This window comes from Hylobates moloch, unplaced genomic scaffold (assembly GCF_009828535.3).
Source record: "Hylobates moloch isolate HMO894 unplaced genomic scaffold, HMol_V3 SCAFFOLD_8, whole genome shotgun sequence".
Taxonomy (NCBI): Eukaryota; Metazoa; Chordata; class Mammalia; order Primates; family Hylobatidae; genus Hylobates; species Hylobates moloch.
The window spans coordinates 44,654,632-44,676,541 of record NW_026652283.1 but is presented as its reverse complement, the minus strand read 5'-3'; the positions used below and the strand labels follow the sequence as shown (position 1 = coordinate 44,676,541).

Here is a 21,910-nt window from a genome sequence, read left to right as displayed (position 1 = left end):
GCGGAGCTTGCAGTGAGCCAAGATTGCGCCACTGCACTCCAGCCTGGGCGACAGAGCGAGACTCCGCCCCCCGGGTCAAAAAAAAAAAAAAAAAAAAAAAAACAGAGAACAGAAGAGGAAAGCTGAAAAATACTTTGTCATTGGCCAGGTACTCCCTTTAGAAGTAGGTAAGAGGCCTGGTGTGGTGGCTCACGCCTGTAATCCCAACACTTTGGGAGGCCAAGGCAGGCAGAGCACCTGATGTCAGGGGTTTGGGACCAGCCTGGCCAACATGGTGAAACCTTGTCTCTACTAAAAATACAAAAATTAACCAAGCGTGGTGGTGGGCCCCTGTAATCTCAGCTACTCAGGAGGCTGAGGCAGGAGAATCATGTGAACCTGGGAGGTGGAGGTTGCAGTGAGCCAAGATCACTCCACTGCACTCCTGCCTGGGTGACAGAGTGAGACTCCATCCTAAAAAAAAAAAAAAAAGATGTAGCAGAAGGATAAAAACACGTATGGGAACTTTAAACACCTTTAACTCAAACAGTGGCTTTTTTCTGTTGAAGGAGGGAGAAGAAGGGAAAAACACATTAGGAAGCCTTTCAGTAAAAATGTAATGTTCTCTTTATTTAAAAAATAAAAAAAAAACTCAAGCAAGATGGCATATTAAGATTTAATGATAGATGGGTGCGGTGGCTCACGCCTGTGTCCCAGCACTTTGAGAGGCCGAGGCGGGCAGATCACGAGGTCGGGAGATCGAGACCATCCTGGCTAACACGGTGAAACCCCATCTCTACTAAAAATACAAAAAATTAGCCGGGCATGGTGGCGGGCACCTATAGTCCCAGCTACTCAGGAGGCTGAGGCAGGAGAATGGCGTGAACCCAGGAGGGGTAGCTTGCAGTGAGCCGAGATCGCACCACTGCACTCTAGCCTGGGCGACAGAGCGAGACTCCATCTCAAAAAAAAAAAAAAAAAAAAAGATTTAATGATAGGGCCGGGCGTGGTGGCTCACGCCTCTAATCCCAACACTTTGGGAGGCCGAGGTGGGTGGATCACCTGAGGTCCAGAGTTCAAGCCCAGCCTGAGCAACATGGAGAAACCCTGTCTCTACTAAAAATACAAACATTAGCCGAGAGTGGTGGCACATGCCTGTAACCCCAGCTACTCGGGAGGCTGAGGCAGGAGAATCACTTGAACCCGGGAGGTGGAGGTTGCAGTAAGCCAAGGTCGTGCCATTGCACTCCAGCCTGGGCAACAAGAGTGAAACTCCATCTCATTTAAAAAAAAAAATTAATGATAGGTATAACTATTTGTTCTGTTCTTATATGTGTAAAATACATCATTAGAAAATATAGGCTGGGCACGGTGGCTCACGCCTGTAATCCCAATACTTTGGGAGGCTAAGGTGGGCATATCACTTGAGTTCAGGAGTTTGAGACCAGCCTGGGCAACATGGCAAAACCCCATCTCTACAAAAAAATACAAAAGAAAAAAAAATTACCAGGGCATGGTGGTGTGCACCTGTAATCCCAGCAATTCAGGAGGCTAAGGTGGGAGGATCACTTGAGCCCAGGAGGTCAAGGCTGCAGTAGCCGTAACTGCACCCCTGCACTCCAGCCTAAGCAACAGAGCAAGGCCCCATTTCGAAAAAAAAAAAAAAAGAAAAGAAAAAGAAAATATAAATGTTCCCTTTCCTTGCTACTATTTCTGAGACTTTACATGTTTTAGGCCTATGCAGTAGTTCCATATTGTTTATCTGCTCATATATTTTTTTAGAAAGGAAAGACATATTTTAGAAAAACTATGCTGGACTATTGCAAAGTAACTATGCTGGAACTATGCTAGCAGCTATGCCATCTTATCAGTCCCAGCAAAAGCCATTATTACACACCTGAGTAAAGCAGTGGACACACAGGGAGTGGTGCCTGCCCTCAAGGAGCAGGGTGATGCGTGCAGTTATGGAATAAACAAATAACAAATGTTATGAGATTATGGCAATTAATAATTATCTAAGAGGCTCAGGAAAAGCTTCAGAGGCATTGCCTGAATTAAACTGACTCTGGGAAGCTGAAGCAGAAGGGCAGGAGAGGGATTATAAGCCACGCTAAGGAGTCTGAAATTTATCCCATTGGCAATGAGGAACCACGTACACAGACAAATGACATAAATCTACATTTTAGAAAGGCTGCTCGTGTAGCAATATGGAGAACAGACTGGAGAAGGCTAAGCACAGAGCAAGAAGAGGCCATTATAACAGCCCAGGCCATTTGCCCTCAAAGAGGGAATGTACGGGATGTATACCTCGAAGGGCACTCAAAGTGATTCAGCCGGGTATTAGAAGAAAAATACCACACCTCTTATTTATAAACTTCTCTGGTATTTAATTTCATGGACACTGGCCTCCTCACGCAGTCCCTAAATCAGATGTCTGTGGCACATGAGGTTCAGGAAGACTCCTCAGGAAGTGTGAAAATTCCACAGCGTAGAGCGTGTGGTACCGCCATTCACTCATTCACGTCCTAATGTAGTACGGTTCATGCAGTACGGATGACATCAATATGGTTAGTTCCGTAAAAATTGGATGTTAAAAAGATCTTTTTATGGAACACTTCATAAATTTGTGTGTCATCCTAATCTTCTCTGTATCGTTCCAATTTTAGTATACGTGCTGCCAAAGCAAGCCCGTAATAGGATCTTTTAAATAGGATCATAACTAAACTTGACAATGAGACAGCGAGAAACTCTGAAACCTGCACCATGAAAAAGTTCTCCAGTTATCATGTCACCAAGTGCTTATAAGAGTTCTAGAACTTAAAGAGCAGTTACATATTTTTCTTCTACAAAAATGTTGTTGTTCTCAGTTTGGTGACCTTTCCTGGGATGGCAAATGTAAGCAGTATGGCACCTAGCAGATACTCCAAAAATACACACAGCTGCCCTTCCAAGACAAACATCTATTTTGGTTGGTGCAAAAGTAATTGTGGTTTTTGCCATTAATATTATCAGAGGCTAGAAACTAGCTGTTTTTTAAAGAAAACTGTAGAGTGCATTTTGAACAGACGTTTTTAATGTTTCCATCCTTATGTTGTTACCAAAAGAATATAAAAGTCACACAAAAACTCGTATCTATATACCAGCAGTTCTCAAAGTGTAGTCCAAGGACCCTCAAGGGTCCCCAAGACCCTTTTAGGGGGTCCACGAGTTTAGAACTATTTTCACAGTAATTCTAAGACATTCTTTGCCTTGTTCACTCTTGTTCTCTTATGAGGGTCCAGCAGTTTTCTAGAGGTTACATAACATGATGAGGTGACCACGATTCTTCTCACAGTTAACAGTATGCATGCTTGTGGGTTATTGTGATTTTTGAGACAGGGTCTCACCCTGTCACCCATGCTCAAGTGCAGTACCATGATCACAGCTTAGTGCAGCCTCAACCTCCTAGGCTCAAGCAATCCTGCTGTCAGCCTCCCTAGTAGCTGGGGCTACAGGGATGTGCCACCATGCTTGGCTAATTTTTTAACTTTTTGAAGAGATGTAGTCTCACTATGTTACCCAGGCTGAACTTTTTTTTTTTTTTTTTAGACAGAGTCTCACTCTGTCCCCCAGGCTGGAGTGTAGTGGCATGATCTCGGCTCACTGCAACCTCTGCCTCCCAGGCTCAGGCAATCCTCCCACCTCAGCCTCCCAAGTAGGGGGTACCAGAAGCATGTGCTACCATGCCTGGCTAATTTTTTTGTATTTTTGGTAGATATGGGGTTTCACTATGTTGCCCAGGCTGGTCTCAAACTCCTGAGCTCAAGTGATCCCCCTACTTCAGCCTCCCAAAGTGCTGGGATTATAGGCGTGAGCCACTGCGCCCAGCCATGAACATTTTTTATCATTCTTTTTTTGTACTCAGTGATTTTTAAAACATTAAATATCGACAGACAATACTCACAAACATGAAAGTTATTTGGGAATATTCAATAATTTTTAAACTTTAAGGGAATCCTGAGACCAAGAGAACAACTGCTACATACTTTAAATCCTCAGTAACAGAATTTCCTGATTTAACATATTCCAAACAAAAGGGTTCAGTGAGTTTTTAAGCTGTGTTAAAAATACATAAACATGCCACCTTTCAGTTACTTTGCAAGAAAAACTGACATCAAGGAAGAGGAAATTTATGATATATAGACAAATAATGGGCCAAGGCAGTAGATGACATTTCATCAGAGTAACATAAATTAAGTTCTACAGGAGTTCAGAGAGGAGGAACTCATGTCAAGCCAGGATGATCAGATAAAGAATCTAATGGAAAATAAATATGAATTAAGCTTCCATTATCATCTTTAAAAAAATCATCAGAAGATGACTGAGGAGGAGCAAAATTTCAGGGGGAAGAAGTCGGCAATGACAGGCCGAGGAGAAGTGTGTATGTTTTAGCAACCCCATCTGGTGAGTATATTATGGTCACACACACTTGTGTCACCTCTGAGCCAGGGTTGGGAATAGCTAAATGCCATATAAACTGTTGGCATTTAAACAGTGTTTAAATCTTTTATTTTTGGAGATGGAGTCTCGCTCTGTCGCCCAGGGTGGAATGCAGTGGCGTGATCTCGGCTCACTGCAACCTCCGCCTCCCAGGTTCAAGCAATTCTCCTGCCTCAGCCTCCAGAGTAGCTGGGACTACAGGTGCACGCTGCCATGCCCAGCTAATTTTTTTTTTTTTTTTGTATTTTAGTAGAGACAGGGTTTCACCGTGTTGCCCAGGCTGTTCTTGAACTCCTGAACTCAGGCAATCCGCCCACCTCGGCCTCCCAAAGTGTTAGGATTACAGGCATGAGTCACCGCGCCCGGCAACAATGTTTAAATTTGTACGGTATTTGAGTGATTTTGTCTTTGTCACCAGGTGGGGTGAGCGGCAGATTTCGTCATGCAACTTTGCCTCCGGTTAAGTGTTCCCCTGCCTCAACCTCCTAAGTAGTGGTTGTAGGGCCTGCCACCATGTCCGGTTTTTTTTGAGACAGAGTCTCGCTCTTTCGCCCAGGCTGGAATGCAGTGGCGCAATCTCGGCTCACTGCAAGCTCCGCCTCCCGGGTTCACGCCATACTCCTGCCTCAGCCTCTCTGAGTAGCTGGGACTACAGGCGCCCGCCACCACGCCCGGCTAATTTTTTGTATTTTTTTGTAGAGACGGGGTTTCACCGTGGTCTCGATCTCCTGACCTCGTGATCCGCCTGCCTCGGCCTCCCAAAGTGCTGGGATTACAAGCGTGAGCCACCGCGCCTGGCCTACTTTTTGTATTTTTAATAGAGACGGGGTTTCAATACATTGGCCAGGCTGGCCTCGAACTCCTAACCTCAGATAATCCACCCACCTCGGCCTCCCAAAGTGCTGGGATCACATGTATGAGCTACTGCACCCGGCCCGTATGGCATTCTTATCAACTGTCTCTTTTTGATCTCAGAGTAATTCCTTTATGCCTAACACTTCCAGCCCAGCATCATCCATCACTTAAAATGCATATCCTTGTTAGTATAATGGTGAGAAAAAGACCTAAAATAAATGCATACATAAAACCACAACGTGGCTGGGGGTGGTGGCTCACATGTGTAAACCCAGCACTTCGGGAGGCAGAGCTGGGCAGATCGCTTGAGCCCAGGAGCTCGAGACCAGCGTGGGCAATATGGTGAAACCACGTCTCTACACAAAACACGAAAAATTAGCTGGGCGTGGTGGTGCGTGAGTGCCTGTGGTACCAGCTATTTGGGAGGCTGAGGTGGGAGGACCACCTGAGCCTGGGGAGGTTGAGGCTGCAGTGAATCGTGATCATATCATGCCAGTGCACTCCAGCCTGGGTGATAGAGTGAGGACTTACCTAAAAAAAAAAAAAAAAAATCCCACAATGTTGGCATCTTTAGGTAGTGAGATTTAAGACTAGTGATCACCTACTATGAATCAGGTAATATACTAAAGATTAGAAATATTATAACTGTTGTTTTATTATTAAACTATTTGTATATATCTACTAATAGCACAAGACCAGGGTTTTTACATCTATTCCCTCCAATCCTCAGACAACCTGGCAAGGTAGGAATTTTTGTCCTCATTTTCCAAATTTGAAAACCAAGAAGACATGAGATTCTGAAGCCTATCCAAGGTGACACAATAGAAACTGGTGAGACTATGATTGAAATCCTGGTCTGCTGCTCATCTAGCTCTAGGAAGCACACAGACATGCCCGTCACATGCTGCAGCAGCGTAACTATCCTTCCGTCCAGTTCTTACCTCATTATAACCTTCATCCTGCATAAATACTTTATGACTTCTGTGTAGTAGGTATGGTACTATGGCTGCAAACCTCAGAATTCCCCACGTGAGGGAAATAGCTATTCACTATTCTGCCTCTTCCATACAGTGATGCTCCTGAAAGGCAAAGCTGACAAAGTAGTCACTTTCCATCTTCAAATCCTTCAGTGGCACCAAATCACCTTCAGGATAAAGCTCCAACTTCATAACTCACAAAGACCTTCACAATCTATTCTTGACTGATTTCTGCAGCCTCATTTCCCACACACTCCCCAAACAGGCTCCATATTCCTGCCACACCAGTGTCTTTAGGATGCAGCCACATTCTTTGCTTCTAGGCCACAGCACACATTGTTGCCCGTGTGAAAAGCCTTTTAAACCCATATCCACCCAGCTAATAACTACTGATTTTTCAAGATGTAGGTCGGATGTGAACTTCCCTAGAAAACCACTACTCATATTCCCCACGATATCAGGTGTGCTTTTAGAGGATCCCACAAGACCCTCAACCACAGCCCTTGTTATAATATATTCTGCTTCTGGTTATAATGTATTCTTTACTTGCTTCTGGTCCTACTAGACTGGAGGCTCTTTGAGGCCAGGGACATGTCCTTCATACCTATCAAGGTACCACCTAGCGCAGAGCCTGGCAGAGCTCATGTTCAGTACACATTTACGGAATGATGAGAGCACCTGGTCTAGTAGGAGAGACAGAAATGTACACACTCACATAAAATACGAAAAATGTGAAAATAAGAGATCGTAGGGATGCTGTCCAAGGGAGAAAAAAGGTGGGGAAATCCAGGGGAACCCTTCTACCTGTATTTCTGAGGGCTCCTTACCTGATTTCTCAAGTTTCTTCTAACCTTGATGCGGCTGGTTAGAAGTACTGTGATCATGAGTGCTTACTGTGAACCACGTGCTCTGCAAAGCACTTTACAGGAACTGACTTGTTTAATTCTCACAACTGCCCCATGCATTTCACTGATGAGGAAACTTAGGCTCAAAAATAAGATTCCTGCTTACTGTCAGACAACTATTAATAGTGGAAGAGCCAAGATCTGAACCCAAATCTTCTGTCTCCTGAACCAGGGCTCCAACCAGCACTGTTTCTATTATTTGTCAATAGTGAAACCTCCTCCTCAAATACCAAGTTTGCTAGGTTCAATTAAACCAATAAGGGTTAAACTAAGATTATTTTTTAATTTTAACCATTTGAGTGAAAATGCACCTAAAGTTATTACACATTTCCCGATTTCTTATAAATTGAATACCCTGATTATAATTTAACTTTTATTTTTTGCTATCTCAGAACCATTGCTGTATTTGTTACTAAGAATGCTGTAACACAGTTTTGCAAAAGACATTCCTCAGGAATGACTGTGTTGTAACTGGGATGTAACAGATTGCCCTTGTATCAACACCCTTGGCCTGTGAGCATTTACAAGTGCTTGTAAGAGTTCTGACTCTGAATCTACCATTACCCCATGCATGGTTAGAGCTATTATTTCTTGCTACTGTCAATGTTTGTCTCTAGCAGCCCATCTGATGTGCTACCTCTAATCTTCAATGGGCTGTGATACCACAGATGAGGCAGTAGTCATTAGTGCTATGCACCAAATATTTCTGGCTCTTTGCTTCCCAGACATATGCTAACACTGAAATTCTCTAACCTTCTTTAAAGTTAGGCATGGCTATGTGACTTGCTTTGGCCAATGAAAATGGGAATGAAAGTGGCATGTGCCATAGTGGGACAGAAACTTGAAAAGCCAATGACCACTTGACCACTATCTTTTCATTTAATCAAAATGGTCATGGCAGTATCATATTAAGATGGAGTTTCTATCAGCCTCAGTTCCTGAGTGACTGTGAAGAGTTTCCTGTACACTCATGCTGGACACGTCACACGAATGAGAAGTCAAGTTTTGTTCTGTTACGCCACTGAAGTCTTGAGGTTTTTGTTAGTGCAGCCTCATCCAAGCTATCTATGTCAATACAGATCTCTCAGTAAGGGATTCTCTCACATAAACAACTTTATTTATAGATTTTAATGACAAACATTTTGTTTGGATAAAGAATTATCTTTGCATCCATCCTGGTTCAAAGCTATTTTCAAGATAAAATATATTTGCCAAGTACCTACTATGTACAAAGTTGGATGATGAAGAGGACAGTCTATGTCTTGAAATAGCTTCAGTCTTATACTGTGGGTAGAAGCAGGATTTAAGGCAATTATCGCAAAAAGGCAGACTAATGTTATGGTGGTTTAAACTTAAAGAAGAGAGACATCTCATCTAGATGAGAAGAAAAAGTACAGACAAGCTTCACAAAGGAAGTTCCGTATGAAATGGCCCTGAAACATACGTAAGAACAATTAAAGTCAAGGAGACTATTTAAGATAGAAAAAGCCAACATGAGCAAAGACACAGAGCACAAACAGCAAAGCACAAAGAGCAAATAGTTCTACTGACCTGGAAAATAAAACGGAATGGCAAGAAATCAGTTTGCCCATATTGCCCATGCCAGGCTGGTCTGTGCCTAACGCAACAGATTATGGGGAGCCATTTGAAGTCCTGGCTGGAGAAGTGACAAACTTGGAAGTGATGGCAATACACATGATAGATGGAAGGAAAAAAATGTTAGGGGGCTTCTGTGGTAATTCACAGGAATGGTCCAATGGCGCCAGATCAGTGTGATGACAGTAGGAGTGAAAAGAAGCAGATGCCAGGCTAGGTATGGTGGCTCATGCCTATAATCCCAGCACTTTGGGAGGCTAAGGTGGGCAGATCACTTGAGATCAGGAGTTCAATATCAGCCTGGCCAACATGGTGAAACCTCGTCTCTATTAAAAATACAAAAATTAGCCGGGCGTGGTGGCATGCGCCTGTCATCCCAGCTACTCAGGAGGCTGAGACAGGAGAATTTCTTTAACCCGGGTGGTGGAGGTTGCAGCGAGCTGAGATGGGGCCACTGCACTCCAGCCTGGGCGACAGAGGGAGGCTCTGACTCAAAAATAGAAGCAGATGCCAGAAACAGTGTGGAAGTAGGGTCAACAAGACCTGGCACCCAACCAAAAACACAGGGGAGAAAAAAAGAAGAAAAGTTAAGAATAAACTTGCGGTGCAGCTTCTGGGTTGAGAGAACTGTTATTCCAAGTAGCTGAGGTGAATCAGAAAAGCGACAGTGGGCTAGATGTGGTGGCTCACGCCTATATTCCCAACACTTTGGGAGGTTGAGGTGGAGGATTTCTTTTTTTTGACCGAGTTTCACTCTTGTTGCCCAGGCTGGAGTGCAGTGGCGCGATCTTGGCTCACTGCAACCTCTGCCTCCCCGGTTCAAGCGATTCTCCTGCCTCAGCCTCCTGAGCAGCTGGGATTACAGGCGCCTGCCACCACACCTGGCTAATTTTTTGTATTTTTTTTTTTTTTTTTTTAGTAGAGACGGGGTTTCATCATGTTGGCTAGGCTGGTCTCGAACTCAAGGTGGGAGGATTTCTTTTTTTTTTTGAGACGGGAGTCTCACTCTGTCGCCCAGGCTGGAGTGCAGTGGCACCATCTCGGCTCACTGCAAGCTCCGCCTCCCGGGTTCACGCCACTCTCCTGCCTCAGCCTCTCCGAGTAGCTGGGACTACAGGCGCCCACCACCACGCCCGGCTAATTTTTTTTTGTATTTTTAGTAGAGACGGGGTTTCACCGTGGTCTCGATCTCCTGACCTCGTGATCCGCCCGCCTCGGCCTCCCAAAGTGCTGGGATTACAAGCGTGAGCCATCGCGCCCGGGCAAGGTGGGAGGATTTCTTGAGCCCAGGAGTTCAAGACCAGCCTGGGCAACATGGCAAGACCCTGTCTCTACAAAAAAAAAAAAATTTCTTTAATTCTCCAGGTCACCTGCCTGTGGTCACAGCTACTTGGGAAGCTGAGGCAGGAGGATCGCCTGAGTCCAGGAAGTCAAGGCTGCAGAGAGCCATGTTCACTGCACTCCAGCATGGGTGACAGAGGGAGACCCTGCCTCAAAAAAAAAAGGAAAAGTGACAATGGCAAGTAAAGTGTTACTGTATTCCTGATAGTTAGCTTCAGCTTCCTTTGAAGTAAATTCTATTACTTGTTTACTCTTTGCACCACACGAGACAAAGGTACCTCTTGGATTAATGCCATCAACCTACGTTTTGTGCAACCTCATATCCTGCTTTTTCTGCTAAGAACCACCCATGAGCATCTCAGATTCCCCTGCACCTTTGTCATCCTCACTTTCTCATCTGCTCACTTCTTCCTCTTCATCCAGCCAGGCCTACCCACTCTTCATGACCCAATTCAAGTCTCAGCTTCCCTGTGAAACCTTCCTCAAACACATGGATTTCTCCTTTTCTCGGTTTCTCAGAGTACCTACCATCTTGGAATTCTAGAGACCATATCACAGTTATCACTGTCATGTGTGTGCTTTATTCCCTCAACTATATTATAGGCCCATTAGAGCAAGTTTCTTATCTTAAATGGTTTTGAGGTCCCCCTCAGTCAATGCCTTGCATAAAATATGTACTCAAGAGGCGTTCCATTGATTGATACACAGTCTGTTAGTCTCTGAGAACATGAATGCCTTGTTTCATCATTAACATTTTATTTTTATTAAACCATGGTTAGTTGACATGTGAAATGGAGAGATTCACCACTTAATATCTCAAAATATCCTTGAGTTAAGAATCTCTAATCATAGGAGGAGCTGTATTGCCTTAAGAAATTATTTGAAAATATCATTTGGTTATAAATTTCTGTGCCAGCTTCCTTTTAATCCTCTGTTGACTTGAAAGTACACCAAACATTTCAGTGATCATCTCTACAAGATAATTCTGACTTAGAAACAACCTAATTTATCATGGGGACTATCTTACTTTTAGTAAGCTAGTAAGAGTTTTTTCCTACCTTCATGTCCAGCTATCTATACTTCACATCCACTGAAAAGTTTGAGTATTTTACTTTCTGAGGTAATAGCTGCCTTCACTGGTCCCTCCCTCAATTAATTACATTCAGTTATCAGGTTTCACTCCTTCCTCATACGTGAAGGCAACAAACAAAAATGAGGCTTACTGAGGAATCATAAAAATGGACATTGTTGTAAAAAGGAATCCAAAATGTTCATGGGACACTCTCCTAACCAAACCTGCTCCCCTAAGATATTTTCTCTTGCAAGCAAAAGCACCGAGGACACACGGGGGAAAGTGCCAGAAGGAAAGGAAGCAAGAGAGGCGTACTTTGCCTATCAAACTGACCCCAGTTCTGGCCCTCGCTAGAGCAGTAAGCAATGACAACCGCTACCCATACGCTGCTGATTCCCGCTCAGGCGCTGCCTGGACTTTTCTTCCCTCTTCCCACAGCAGGGACCGAATGATGGTGTCCGTGCTCTGCGCCAAGGTGCGCAGCGCTGCGGGATTTCACACGGAGATGACCTCAGACCTCCTGGCCTGCGTCCGGCCGGCCTTTCCCCCAGACTCGGCGGCCCCCACCCAGGCGAGGTCATCCAGGTACCGGGCCCCCAGCCCGAAGGACGACTGGGCCGTGCCCCGACCCCGCCTTCCCAGGCACTAGCGCGCGGGCTCCGCGCCCCGCCCAGCCCGGGACCCGCGGCCGGCGGGGGAGGGGCGGGGCAGCGCGGCGACCGTTATTCGCGGTCAGCCATCGCGCCCCGAAGCGCACTGGGCAGGCCCTTACCACAGCGGAGAGGGAGGCAGGGGGGAGGTGGCGCCCGGCCCGACGCGGGGCAGGAAGGCGGAGGCGACGGCGTAGGCGGCGGCGACAGCCGCGGGGTACCCCGGCGGGCGCCCACGACGCGGTGAGCTGCATGGGCGCCGCCATAGTGGGGACGCAGCGGCGGGCGGGGCGCGCGGCCGCGACCCTGTCGGGCGCCTGCGACCAATGGGCTCGCGGAAGCTGGGCGGAGCGAGGGCCTGGCCAATGCGGAGCTGCACTGCCCCGAGCAGCCCAATAGACGCAGGAGCCGCGGATTTACCGTCCCGCCCACCCCGCCTACCACGAGACCAGTGCCGCGGCGAGTGCGGGGTGAGAGGTTCGAGCTGGTGGAGCGCCCCAGCCTGCAAGTTCAGCGTGGGTGTCTTTCCTGGGCACATCGAGCCGTCTAGAGGAACCCTCTTCCCCCGGCTTCACGGCCCAGAGGACGCACGGCTGTCTCCCCTCGAGAGCCTGCTTCGTCGCCTGCGCGGGGAACGCAAAGGGCTAGGGTAGTCACGGCCACTTCACGCCGAGGGACATCTCATCTCGCCCTCCAGGTCGTGAGCGCACCCATTCCGCTCACTGAGGCCGAAAGCCTCTGACCTCCATGGGCCCTGGTGGGTAAGGGGGCACGGGGGTGAGCGTTAAGAGACTCGTAGAACATTTTTAGTCCGCGCATGGCACAGGGCCTCCAAGCGCCACGTACACTTTGCAGCCCTCCCACTCCTTTTTCATTCCTGCGGCGGAGCCCTGGTGTTATCCGCCTGGGGCGGAATTTAAAAAACTTAATTCCTCAACAAAGCCCGGGTGGTCTTTAAACTGCAACCTTGGATCCAAAGGCCCTACCTTACAAAGGCAAGGCAGTTTGCCCTACAAAAAGGCTTCTGGGAGTTGCTGCCTAAGGCAGGAGGCGACTGGCAGGCCGGGAGGTGCCGCTTTTGGCTGGGGCCAGTTCTCTTGAGGTCGACCCGACTGCATAGGCAGCCAGTAGGGGAGAGAATGGGCCGGTCTGTGTGATTTGGATCACCTGAGTTGCAGTTTCCTAAGTTATTACGTTGACCAAAATAAAAAGTGCAGTTTCTGGAAAACTGGTCAGCTGTTGAGTAAAAACTGCTGGGATTAAACCCAGCGCCCACACCTGGAGGCAGTGGGGTCATCGAGAAAGGTAGGGACCCTGTGTAAAAAGGCTGAAGTGTTCCTCTCTTTCAAAGATGTATGGATTAGTGCTCTCTCACCAATCCACTAAGGCCTGGTTCTGCCCAGCCTCCCTTGCTGCATCCCCTGGGAATCCCCAAGTGGCGTGTAGGCACAAAAAAAAAAAAAAGGCCAACTTCCCTCTCTGGGCCCCAGGAGGGAGCTGACATAGAAAAGATCACCTCCTGCACCTCCCTTTCTCCACAATGAGATACCAAGTAGCAACCACCTCCCAACCCGCAGGGACACAAGGAAGCATCCAGAGCAGCTGAGCTGATCCAAGCCTCTCCTGCACCTGGACAGGGCCATGCCACAGGAAGTGCCTGGCTGTTTAAGGGCCAGCCGGTGCAGCTCCGGGGCACCCAAGTCCTGCACCTATTCATTGCCCCCCTCCCTGCTCTATGGTTCCCCATCCTTGTCCACTTTGACCTCAGGGACCCAGCAGCCAAAGGAGATTGGGTCTTCCTCCGGGGAAGCTTCTCACCAACTAGACAGCTCGGAGAGCAATCTGAAGATCCCACTGGAGGTTGAGTCCCTTGCTTTTCAAGCACCAAAAATGCACCCCATCCTTCACACTGGTTCCACAATTTGTATAGAACACAGATGCTGGCATGAACTTAGGCCAGCTCAACAAAGATGTATCAAATGGGGCAGCAGTGAGAGATACTCTGTTGAGAGGACTCATTGGTCTGGTGCTTCCTCTGTTACCTCATCCTGCCCGTCTCTAAGGCAGAGCAAGCACAACAAAGAGGTGCTCAGAGCCAGAAGTGTCCCTGTTCCCATGACCCACCATACTTGGCCTAATACAGAGCTTGACAAGCAAAGGACCCACTCTCTGGAACTTCCTAGGGACTGCCTTACTGATTTGTCTTAAAATACACAGCCCCGCTCCAGAGCCTATGACTCTAGATACACCCCCAGCCTGATGTGGGCCACGTGGGCTCCTTGGGGCAGACAGCCAATCCTCTGCTCAACACATTTTTATTGCTAAGGACAAGGTGATGCACCAGTTTTCAAAATAATTTGGTTTATAGTGTTCATACGTAACAAAAAAGGGGAAGTATTATAAATCTGATTCTTGTATACACAGGGTATTGGTGTGAAGCCCTCCAATCCTGGGCCCAGGCAAACAAATTCTTGAGGAGCAAAAACCTGTTTAACCCCTTCAGTATTGCCCTCTAGTCCCACCCCCACCCCAAAATCAGCTCCCTCCCACCCACAGTGGGCCTCCAATGGCCCCAGTTTTTTCATCCTAACCCTCCCAGCCCCTGCATGATTGCAATTTTCTGTTGACAGAATCACCCACCAGGCTCTGCCTGCTTCCATCATTAAAATCCCCGCTTCAGGGTAATCCCCACCCACACCCTGTAATACTTTGCCACAGGGGCTCTGCACCTAGAGTGTTGTGGGCACACACCCATGTTATCCCCATGTTCTCCTTTAGGGGAAGACAAAGAGGTGGCATCAGCTCCTTAGCATCTCAACACTGCAGCTTTGCCAGCACTGTCTTGAGGCTGTTCCAGGCCCGGACAGATGCCACACCCATCTCCAGCCAACCCCCAGGAGCCCTTACTCAGCTCAGCTGAGGGCAGAATTTCACATTTTGTTTGCCCTGCATAGGCAAGGAAGAAAGTAAAGGCCAGGGGCTGGCAGAAGCTGGTCCAGACCAAACATACACACACACACACGCACACACGCGCGCACACACACACACACATAAATACAAAAGTAGGGGTTGGGGCAAGTACCAGCACCTCAGCCTAGTCGGTGCAGGTGATAGTTACGAAGCTAAGTCCTAGGCCAGGAACAGGGCAGCCACTCCAGCCAGCATAGTTGACCCCTCTATGGACTGGGGCCAGTGCAGCCACAGCATTCCAGTGCTCAGCCCCTCAGCTGGGAGATCAGCGACTGCTGCCACGTGCCCAGAAATGGCTCGTCCTTTCACTACAGCGGAATGCAATGAGGGTGGGTGAGAAGATGATGGGTCGGTTATTTCATTCCTTTTCTTTTTACAACTTCACTTTCAGAGACTTCAGAGTTCCATGTCTGCTGTGCTGTGGAACCCAGAGTGCTCTTGCCTGGATGGCTGAGAATCCCTTGGACCCTGGAAGCACCTACTCCATGATGGCCCGGTATAGTGCAGGCTCAATATAATCTTCCCGGTATCTTGAGTTGATAACTCGTTGCCGTTTCTTTTCTTGCTTAACCTCTTTCTCTGTGAAAATCTCATTGAAGCGCATGTCTGAGGCTACTGACTATAGGAGAATAAGCAAGCCAAATGTCAGCTACCCCAGGAACAACACAAAGGGATGCATCCTTGACTTGTTCCCTCCCTCCACGACAGGAACTGGGGACACACAGAAAATACTCACCAGTCTAGATTTGACTCTCTTGGGAAGCTCTTCATCCAGTGTGTATACATCATCTCTCTTAACCACAAGCTGTGAGCCATCCTCAAACTCCACCTACCAAGGAAACAAAGGCCTTTTGGCTAGGATATCCCTGACTCTTTCCCTGGTCCACCATGCACAGTGGCAGTCCCCTACAGTCAAAGGAAGGAGGAAGAACACTAAAATAACGACTACCTTACTTCACATTTGGCAGACTGGACACAGGGCAGATACCTAGCTCTGAAAGGGTTACCAACCTATTAGTTCTCCTAAGAGCAAAGGCTCGCCTCTGGCCCAACAGGAAACACAGAATTAATCAAGCACCCCCCACTCCCTAGAAAGGTAGAACTTTGGATACCTGGTACATTTGGATAGGGTGGGAGGCCACAAACTTGGCTCCATAGACTTGGCCGTCTGTCCATCTCACTTGGACCACTTCTCCTTCAGCAGGAGGACCAAACTGGAGACAGTCCTGGCTCTGAGAAACAGGAAGGAAGGAGGGTGAAAGGAAGGTCCACCTGCACACAAAGGTAACTGTCCTCTACTCAGGGAAGAGTGAAACAGGACAAAGTAACTGTTTTAGAGAGCAAGGCAGCTCTCTGGGCTGAAAAATGTTAACAGTTAAAGACCTTGCTAAGTCAAAGTCTGCCCCTATCTCTGCCCTCTCCTGCTTCTAGGTGACCAAAAAAAAAAAAAAAAAAATTCCAGCTATAACAAACTTAGTAAACACAGGAGTTAAATGCCAGAATCGAGAGTCCTTCTTACATTCCCTCAACTGTTCCCCTGAGGGTTCTCCAGGGCTCTGCCATGAATAAATACTAGAACCGTACTCAACTATAAGAAATGTTTTTTTTTTTTTTTTTTTTTTTGGCCAGGCACGGTGGCTCATGCCTGTAATCCCAGCACTTTGGGAGAGTTGCTGAGGCAGGCAAATCACGAGGTCAGGAGATCAAGACCATCCTGGCTAACATGGTGAAACCCTGTCTCTACTAAAAATGCAAAAAACTAGCCAGGTGTGGTGGTGGGCGCCTGTAGTCCCAGCTACTCGGGAGTCTGAGGCAGGAGAATGGCGTGAACCCCGGGGGGCGGAAGCCAGCCTGGGAAACAAGCTCTCATAAAAAAAAAAAAAAAAATTTTTTTTTTTTTTTTGATGGTCTCACTGTCCCCTTGAATTGCAACTCTCTCCTGCCTCAGCCTCCTGAGTAGCTGGGACAGCAGGCACGTGCCACCATGCCCAGCTAATTTTTGTATTTTTAGTAGAGACGGGGTTTCACCATGTTGGCCAGTCTGGTCTCGAACTCCTTACCTCAGGTGATCTGCCTGCCTTGGCTTGCCAAAGTGGTGGGATTACAGGCATGACCACTGTGCCCAACCAAGAAATATGTTCTTAACAGGAAAAATGAAAAAGAATCACCTACCATGGGACCTGGCAAAGTACTTCAGAACTTTTATTCCTTCCAGAAGCAGGTAAGTACCCCAAGTCCTCATCGTATTCCCAGCATAGGGCTTGGTATACGGGGGGATATTTCATTCAGCATATTGGCTGAATGAAAGGTCTGATGGGTATACCTGGGAGAAGGTCCTTAGGGACATGGCTTAAAAAATAAAAATGAGAGAGGGGCAGGGCAGTGAGTCTAAAAGGATGTGGATGCTCACATCTGCTCTTACAATCATGCTACATTGAGTGGAAACAGTTCCCTACTTATTGACAATTCATTTATTGAATAGGTAATCAGTAAATACAGTTTGTATCAATCTAACAATTAGGCATAAACTACAGCCTCCTACACCCAATATCTGAGGTGTTCTAAGATTTAACTACTCAAATGTTTGATATTTGATAAATTGCTTAAGTTCTCTGCAATTCAGTTCCACCTCCTGTAACAGTACTTCTGAAAATGTGGTCTGTGAACCTCTGAGGGGTTCCTGAGACACTGTCAGGGAGCAAGTGAGACATGACTATTTTTATAATATTAAACTATTAGCCTTTGTCACTGTGTTGTCATTTACCTAGGATAGGTACAACCGCTGGCACCTGAGCACAAATCAAGGCACTGACCCTAAGCTGTACTAGTTGTTATTGCATTTTTCACCACTGTACACTCATAATTTAGGAGAAAAGAGCAAAAACTCTCGATTGCATGTAACAATATCCCTTGATGAAGCAGTAAAAAATTATCAATTTTTTAAAATCTTAATCATTGAGTACATGTGTTAAGTCCTCATAAGACACTTTTGGTTGTCTCAAAGAAATCTATCTGTGTTGTTTGAGTTGTGAATTACACTAGCTGCTTTGTTCATGGAATACCAGTTTTATTTGAAAAAAATTACTAGGTCAGGCATAGTGGCTCGTGCATGTAATCCCTCACTTTGGGAGGCAGAGGTAGGAGGATCGCATCAGCCCAGGAGTTCAAGACCAGCCTGGGCAACACAGGGGAGACCCCATCTCTACAAAACATAAAAAATTAGCCAGGTGTGGTGGCACGCGCCTGTAGTCCCAGCTACTCGGAAGACTGAGGACTGCCTGAGGCCAGGAGGATGACGCTGCAGTGAGCCATGACCACGCCACTGCACTCCAGCCGTGGTGCTGCACAACAGAGCAGGACCCTGTCTTTAAAAAACTCTATGAAAATTTTAAAAAAGAAAAAAAGTGACTGACAAACTGGCTTTTCAGACTTAGGTATCTGGCAGACATCTTGAAAATGCATGAAGTGAACGCCTGTCATGTCAAGGAAAACAAAAGTCAGTATCTGTTGCCAATAATAAAATTCAGGCTTTCAAGCAAATATTAGCATTTCAGAGAAGCGGCATTCACAACTGTGAGCTTGAAACTTCCCAAAATTCTAAGTTTTTTGATTATTATTGGTGATACTAACAAATGTAATTTTTAAAATATTTATGGCCAGGCGTGGTGGGTCATGCCTGTAATCTCAGCACTTTGGGAGGCCAAGGTGGGCAGATCACGAGGTCAAGAGATTGAGTCCATCCTGGACAACATGGGGAAACCCTCTCTCTACTAAAAATACAAAAATTAGTTGGGCGTGGTGGCGTGCACCTGTAGTCCCAGCTACTTGGGAGGCTGAGGCAGGAGAATCGCTTGAACCCGGCAGGTGGAGGTTGCAGTGAGCCAAGATCGCACCACTGCACTCCAGCCTGGCGACAGAGTGAGACTCTGTCTGAAAATAAATAAATAAATAAATTTATAATAATATTTAACAACATTTGGAGGCTGTCCATAGGCCAGTGCACCAATATTTTCTAAATGACCAATGTAGGATGTTATAAAAGGATGCATGGGTGAAAGATCCATTCAGAAGAGACCAATGGGTTTTAGTGTTAACAGTATGAAACGTTCACTGACCTTTCAGATTCCACACTGCAACTAACTTTTAAGAACCTGCCAGGAGCAGTGGCTCACACCTGTAATCCCAGCACTTTGGGAGGTTGAGGCAAAAGAATCGCTTGAGCCCAGGAGTTTGAGACTACCCTGGGCAAGATGGCAAGACCCCATTTCTACAAATAGCCAGGCATGCCTGTAGTCCCAGCTACTCGGGAAGTGCTTGGTCAACAAAGCAAGACATCATCTCTTAAAAAAAAAAAAAAAAAAAAGTTGTTACTTCCATTGAGTTTTGGTGGATATCAGAGAATAATAAACACAATTACCTGAAAGACTATTAAAATACCTCTCTTGGCTGGGTGTGGTGGCTCACAGATGTAATCCCAGCACTTTGGGAGGCCAAGGTAGGTGGATTGCTTGAGCCCAGGAGTTTTGAGACCAGCCTGGGCAACAAGGCAAAGCCCTATCTCTACAAAAAAATTAAAAAATTAGCTGGGCACCAGTGACAAGTGCCTGTAGTCCCAGCTACTTGGGAGGCTGAGGCAGCAGAATCACTTGAGCCTGGTATGTGGAGGTTGCAGTGAGTTGAGATCACTGCACTGCACTCCAACGTGGGTGACGGGAGTGAAACCCTATCTTAAAAAAACAAAAACAAAAAAACTCCTTTTTCCAATTACATATCTACGCAAAGCTGAATTTTCTTCCTATACTTGAACCTAAACAGTGTATCACAATAGATTGAATCAAGAAGTGACATTAAGGCTGGCGCGGTGGCTCACACCTGTAATCCCAGCACTTTGGGAGGCCAAGACGGACGGATCACGAGATCGGGAGATCAAGACCATCCTGGCTAACATGGTGAAACCCCATGTCTACTAAAAATACAAAAAATTAGCCGGGCATGGTGGCGGGCGCCTGTAGTCCCAGCTACTCGGGAGGCTGAGGCAGGAGAATGGCGTGAACCTGGGAGGCAGAGCCTGCAGTGAGCCAAGATCATGCCACTGTACTCCAGCCTGGGAGACAGAGCGAGACTCCGTCTCAAAAAAAAAAAAAAAAAAAAGTGACATTAAAGAGATTTGCAAAATTGCAGGGAAATGGCAATCTTTTGTTTTTGTTTTAGAAAAGTTATTTTTAATCTAAAAAAATTGATTATTTTAAATCAATCTGCTTTAATTTCTAATAAGAATAAATACGTTTAGATATAACCCAGAGAAACACAGACTCTTTGGGGTCTCTAACTTGTAAAAAATGGAGTCCTGAAACCACTGTAAGTTAGAGATAATACCACACCCTTCTCACAGTGGGCATGAGAAGATAAAGAGATACTTGAAATAACCACTTAGCATAGTGCCTGGCATACTGTACCAGCTTAATAAATTACAGCAAGGGCCAGGTATGGTGGCTCAAACTCTTGTAATCCCAGTGGTTTGGGGGCCCAAGATGTGAGGATCGCTTCAAGCTGGGAGATCGAGACCAGCATGAGCAACAAATCAAGACTGTTGTCGCTACAAAAAATTTAAAAATTAGCCAGGCGTGACTGCATGTGCCTGTAGTCCCAGCTACCTGGGAAGCTGAAGCAGGAGGATCACTTGAGTTCAGCAGTTTGAGATTGCAGGAGCTATGATACAGCCACTGCACTCCAGCCTAAGTGACAGAGTGAGACCTGGTCTCTCAAAAAAAAAAATAAGGCCAGGCACAGTGGCTCACGCCTGTAATCCCAACACTTTGGGAGGCCAAGGTGGGCAGATCACTTGAGCCCAGGAGTTCGAGACCAGCCTGGGCAACATGGCAAAAGCCCGTCTCTACAAAAAAATTAAAAAATTAGCTGGCTGTGGTGGTACGTGCTTGTAGTCCCAGCTACCAGGGAGGCTGAGGTGGGATGATCACCTCAATCCAGAAGTTGAGGCTGCAGTGAGCTGAGACTGTGCCACTGTACTGCAGCCTGGGAGTCAGAGTGAAACCCTGTCTCACAAATAAAATATAAATAAATGATAGCTATACTACTGCTATGAGTACTACTAATGTTGCCTTTTCTATAAGTCTACCTCATAACTAATGAATGTGCTTTTAGCAACTGAGTGGCTAATGTGGTATAAACATGGGACAATACCTGATTTGTTAAAGGAAAAAATGGTTTCATTCTTCTCTACTTTGATGGTTAGTCTACCAACTGAAAAGGCAAGGTGGGGGTAGGGGAAACCTGAACTAAGTCCTCAATACCAAGCCAGACCTGGGACTGGGTCCATGTGGGGCCACTGTGTCTCAGGTGTTGATAACATAAACAGGCCAAGGGTGTCTCCAGGCAGTTTCTACTTAGCCCTAAAGCCCACTGTGAAGAGACAAAAGCAGATTCTATACATCTACTAAGAGGGCCTGATAGAAAAGAGAGTTGGATAATTCTCCTAAAATCACACAGCTACTAGGCAATGAAGCTGGTATTGGCATATTTGATTCCAAAGCCTGGGGTCTCCTATTGCACTAGAATGCCCTCAGGGATAATTTAGATGGCAACGGATGCAGGTTTCAAGGAATTGCAGAAAATACTGATTCCCAGGTACTTCTAGGGAAAATAGGGTACCCTAGCAGCACACAGTTTTCTTTGCAAAGAAACACTGGTACAGATGATTCTTTCTGTTAGAAGACATGGTGATGGGACCATGGACCTGGCTAGAAGAAGCAGGCACACACACACAGTCTGCCAGCCAGACCTTAGAAACATCCCCCATTCCAAACTGCCTGAGAAGCTCCTTGCAGATATTACCACTATGTCCTCAGGATAAAGATTGTCGCTGAAGGAGCCATCATCAAAGTTGACTTCATAGAAGGTCTCGGTGGTGAGCCTGACCACTTCACACTGGTAGAAGCGCCCGTTCTTATGCTTGCTAATGACTTTCTGGCCTGCAGTGATGCTTTGCAAGGCCCCCTTGGCACGCTGGAAAAAAACAGAGGCTTTGGTTACTCACACGTGGAGTTGGCAGGCCTGGTATATGGAGAA

The 21,910-nt window shown here is 46.5% G+C and overlaps 2 protein-coding genes, 1 long non-coding RNA gene and 1 pseudogene across 20 annotated transcripts in view; 1 reads left to right on the top strand and 3 right to left on the bottom strand.

Moving 5' to 3' along the window:
• Positions 1 to 13,792, bottom strand: part of ST3GAL3 (ST3 beta-galactoside alpha-2,3-sialyltransferase 3) — a 226,258-nt gene extending 212,466 nt beyond the window's left edge. For 14 of the 15 annotated variants that reach the window (XR_009214632.1, XR_009214631.1, XR_009214630.1 and 11 more), the window contains exon 1: positions 13,673 to 13,792. The gene's annotated coding sequence lies outside the window, so the exon portion shown is untranslated. Of the gene's footprint in view, positions 1 to 11,976; positions 12,100 to 13,672 lie in introns of those variants that run through there. The other variant, XM_058443255.1, reaches the window with a different exon arrangement.
• On the bottom strand, positions 2,572 to 2,665 carry LOC116473971 (U6 spliceosomal RNA; annotated as a pseudogene).
• A 1,419-nt stretch (positions 13,793 to 15,211) lies between the features above and the next one.
• LOC131384107 (uncharacterized) lies at positions 15,212 to 19,971 on the top strand. 2 transcript variants are annotated; one of them, XR_009214635.1, is made up of 4 exons: positions 15,212 to 15,320; positions 16,026 to 16,108; positions 16,973 to 17,045; positions 18,947 to 19,971. It is a non-coding gene; the product is annotated as an uncharacterized LOC131384107 (long non-coding RNA). The 2 variants fall into 2 exon arrangements; XR_009214634.1 differs by having other exon boundaries at positions 19,640 to 19,930.
• The window catches only part of KDM4A (lysine demethylase 4A), a 54,487-nt gene continuing 47,876 nt past the window's right edge, over positions 15,300 to 21,910 (bottom strand). For all 3 annotated transcript variants that reach the window (XM_032160514.2, XM_032160516.2, XM_032160517.2), the window contains exons 19-22: positions 21,677 to 21,847; positions 15,937 to 16,056; positions 15,561 to 15,653; positions 15,300 to 15,443 (exon numbers count right to left, since the gene is read on the bottom strand). In XM_032160514.2, the coding sequence (XP_032016405.1) occupies positions 15,303 to 15,443; positions 15,561 to 15,653; positions 15,937 to 16,056; positions 21,677 to 21,847 (525 nt within the window). In that variant the 3' untranslated portion in view covers positions 15,300 to 15,302. The remainder of the gene's footprint in view (positions 15,444 to 15,560; positions 15,654 to 15,936; positions 16,057 to 21,676; positions 21,848 to 21,910) is intronic.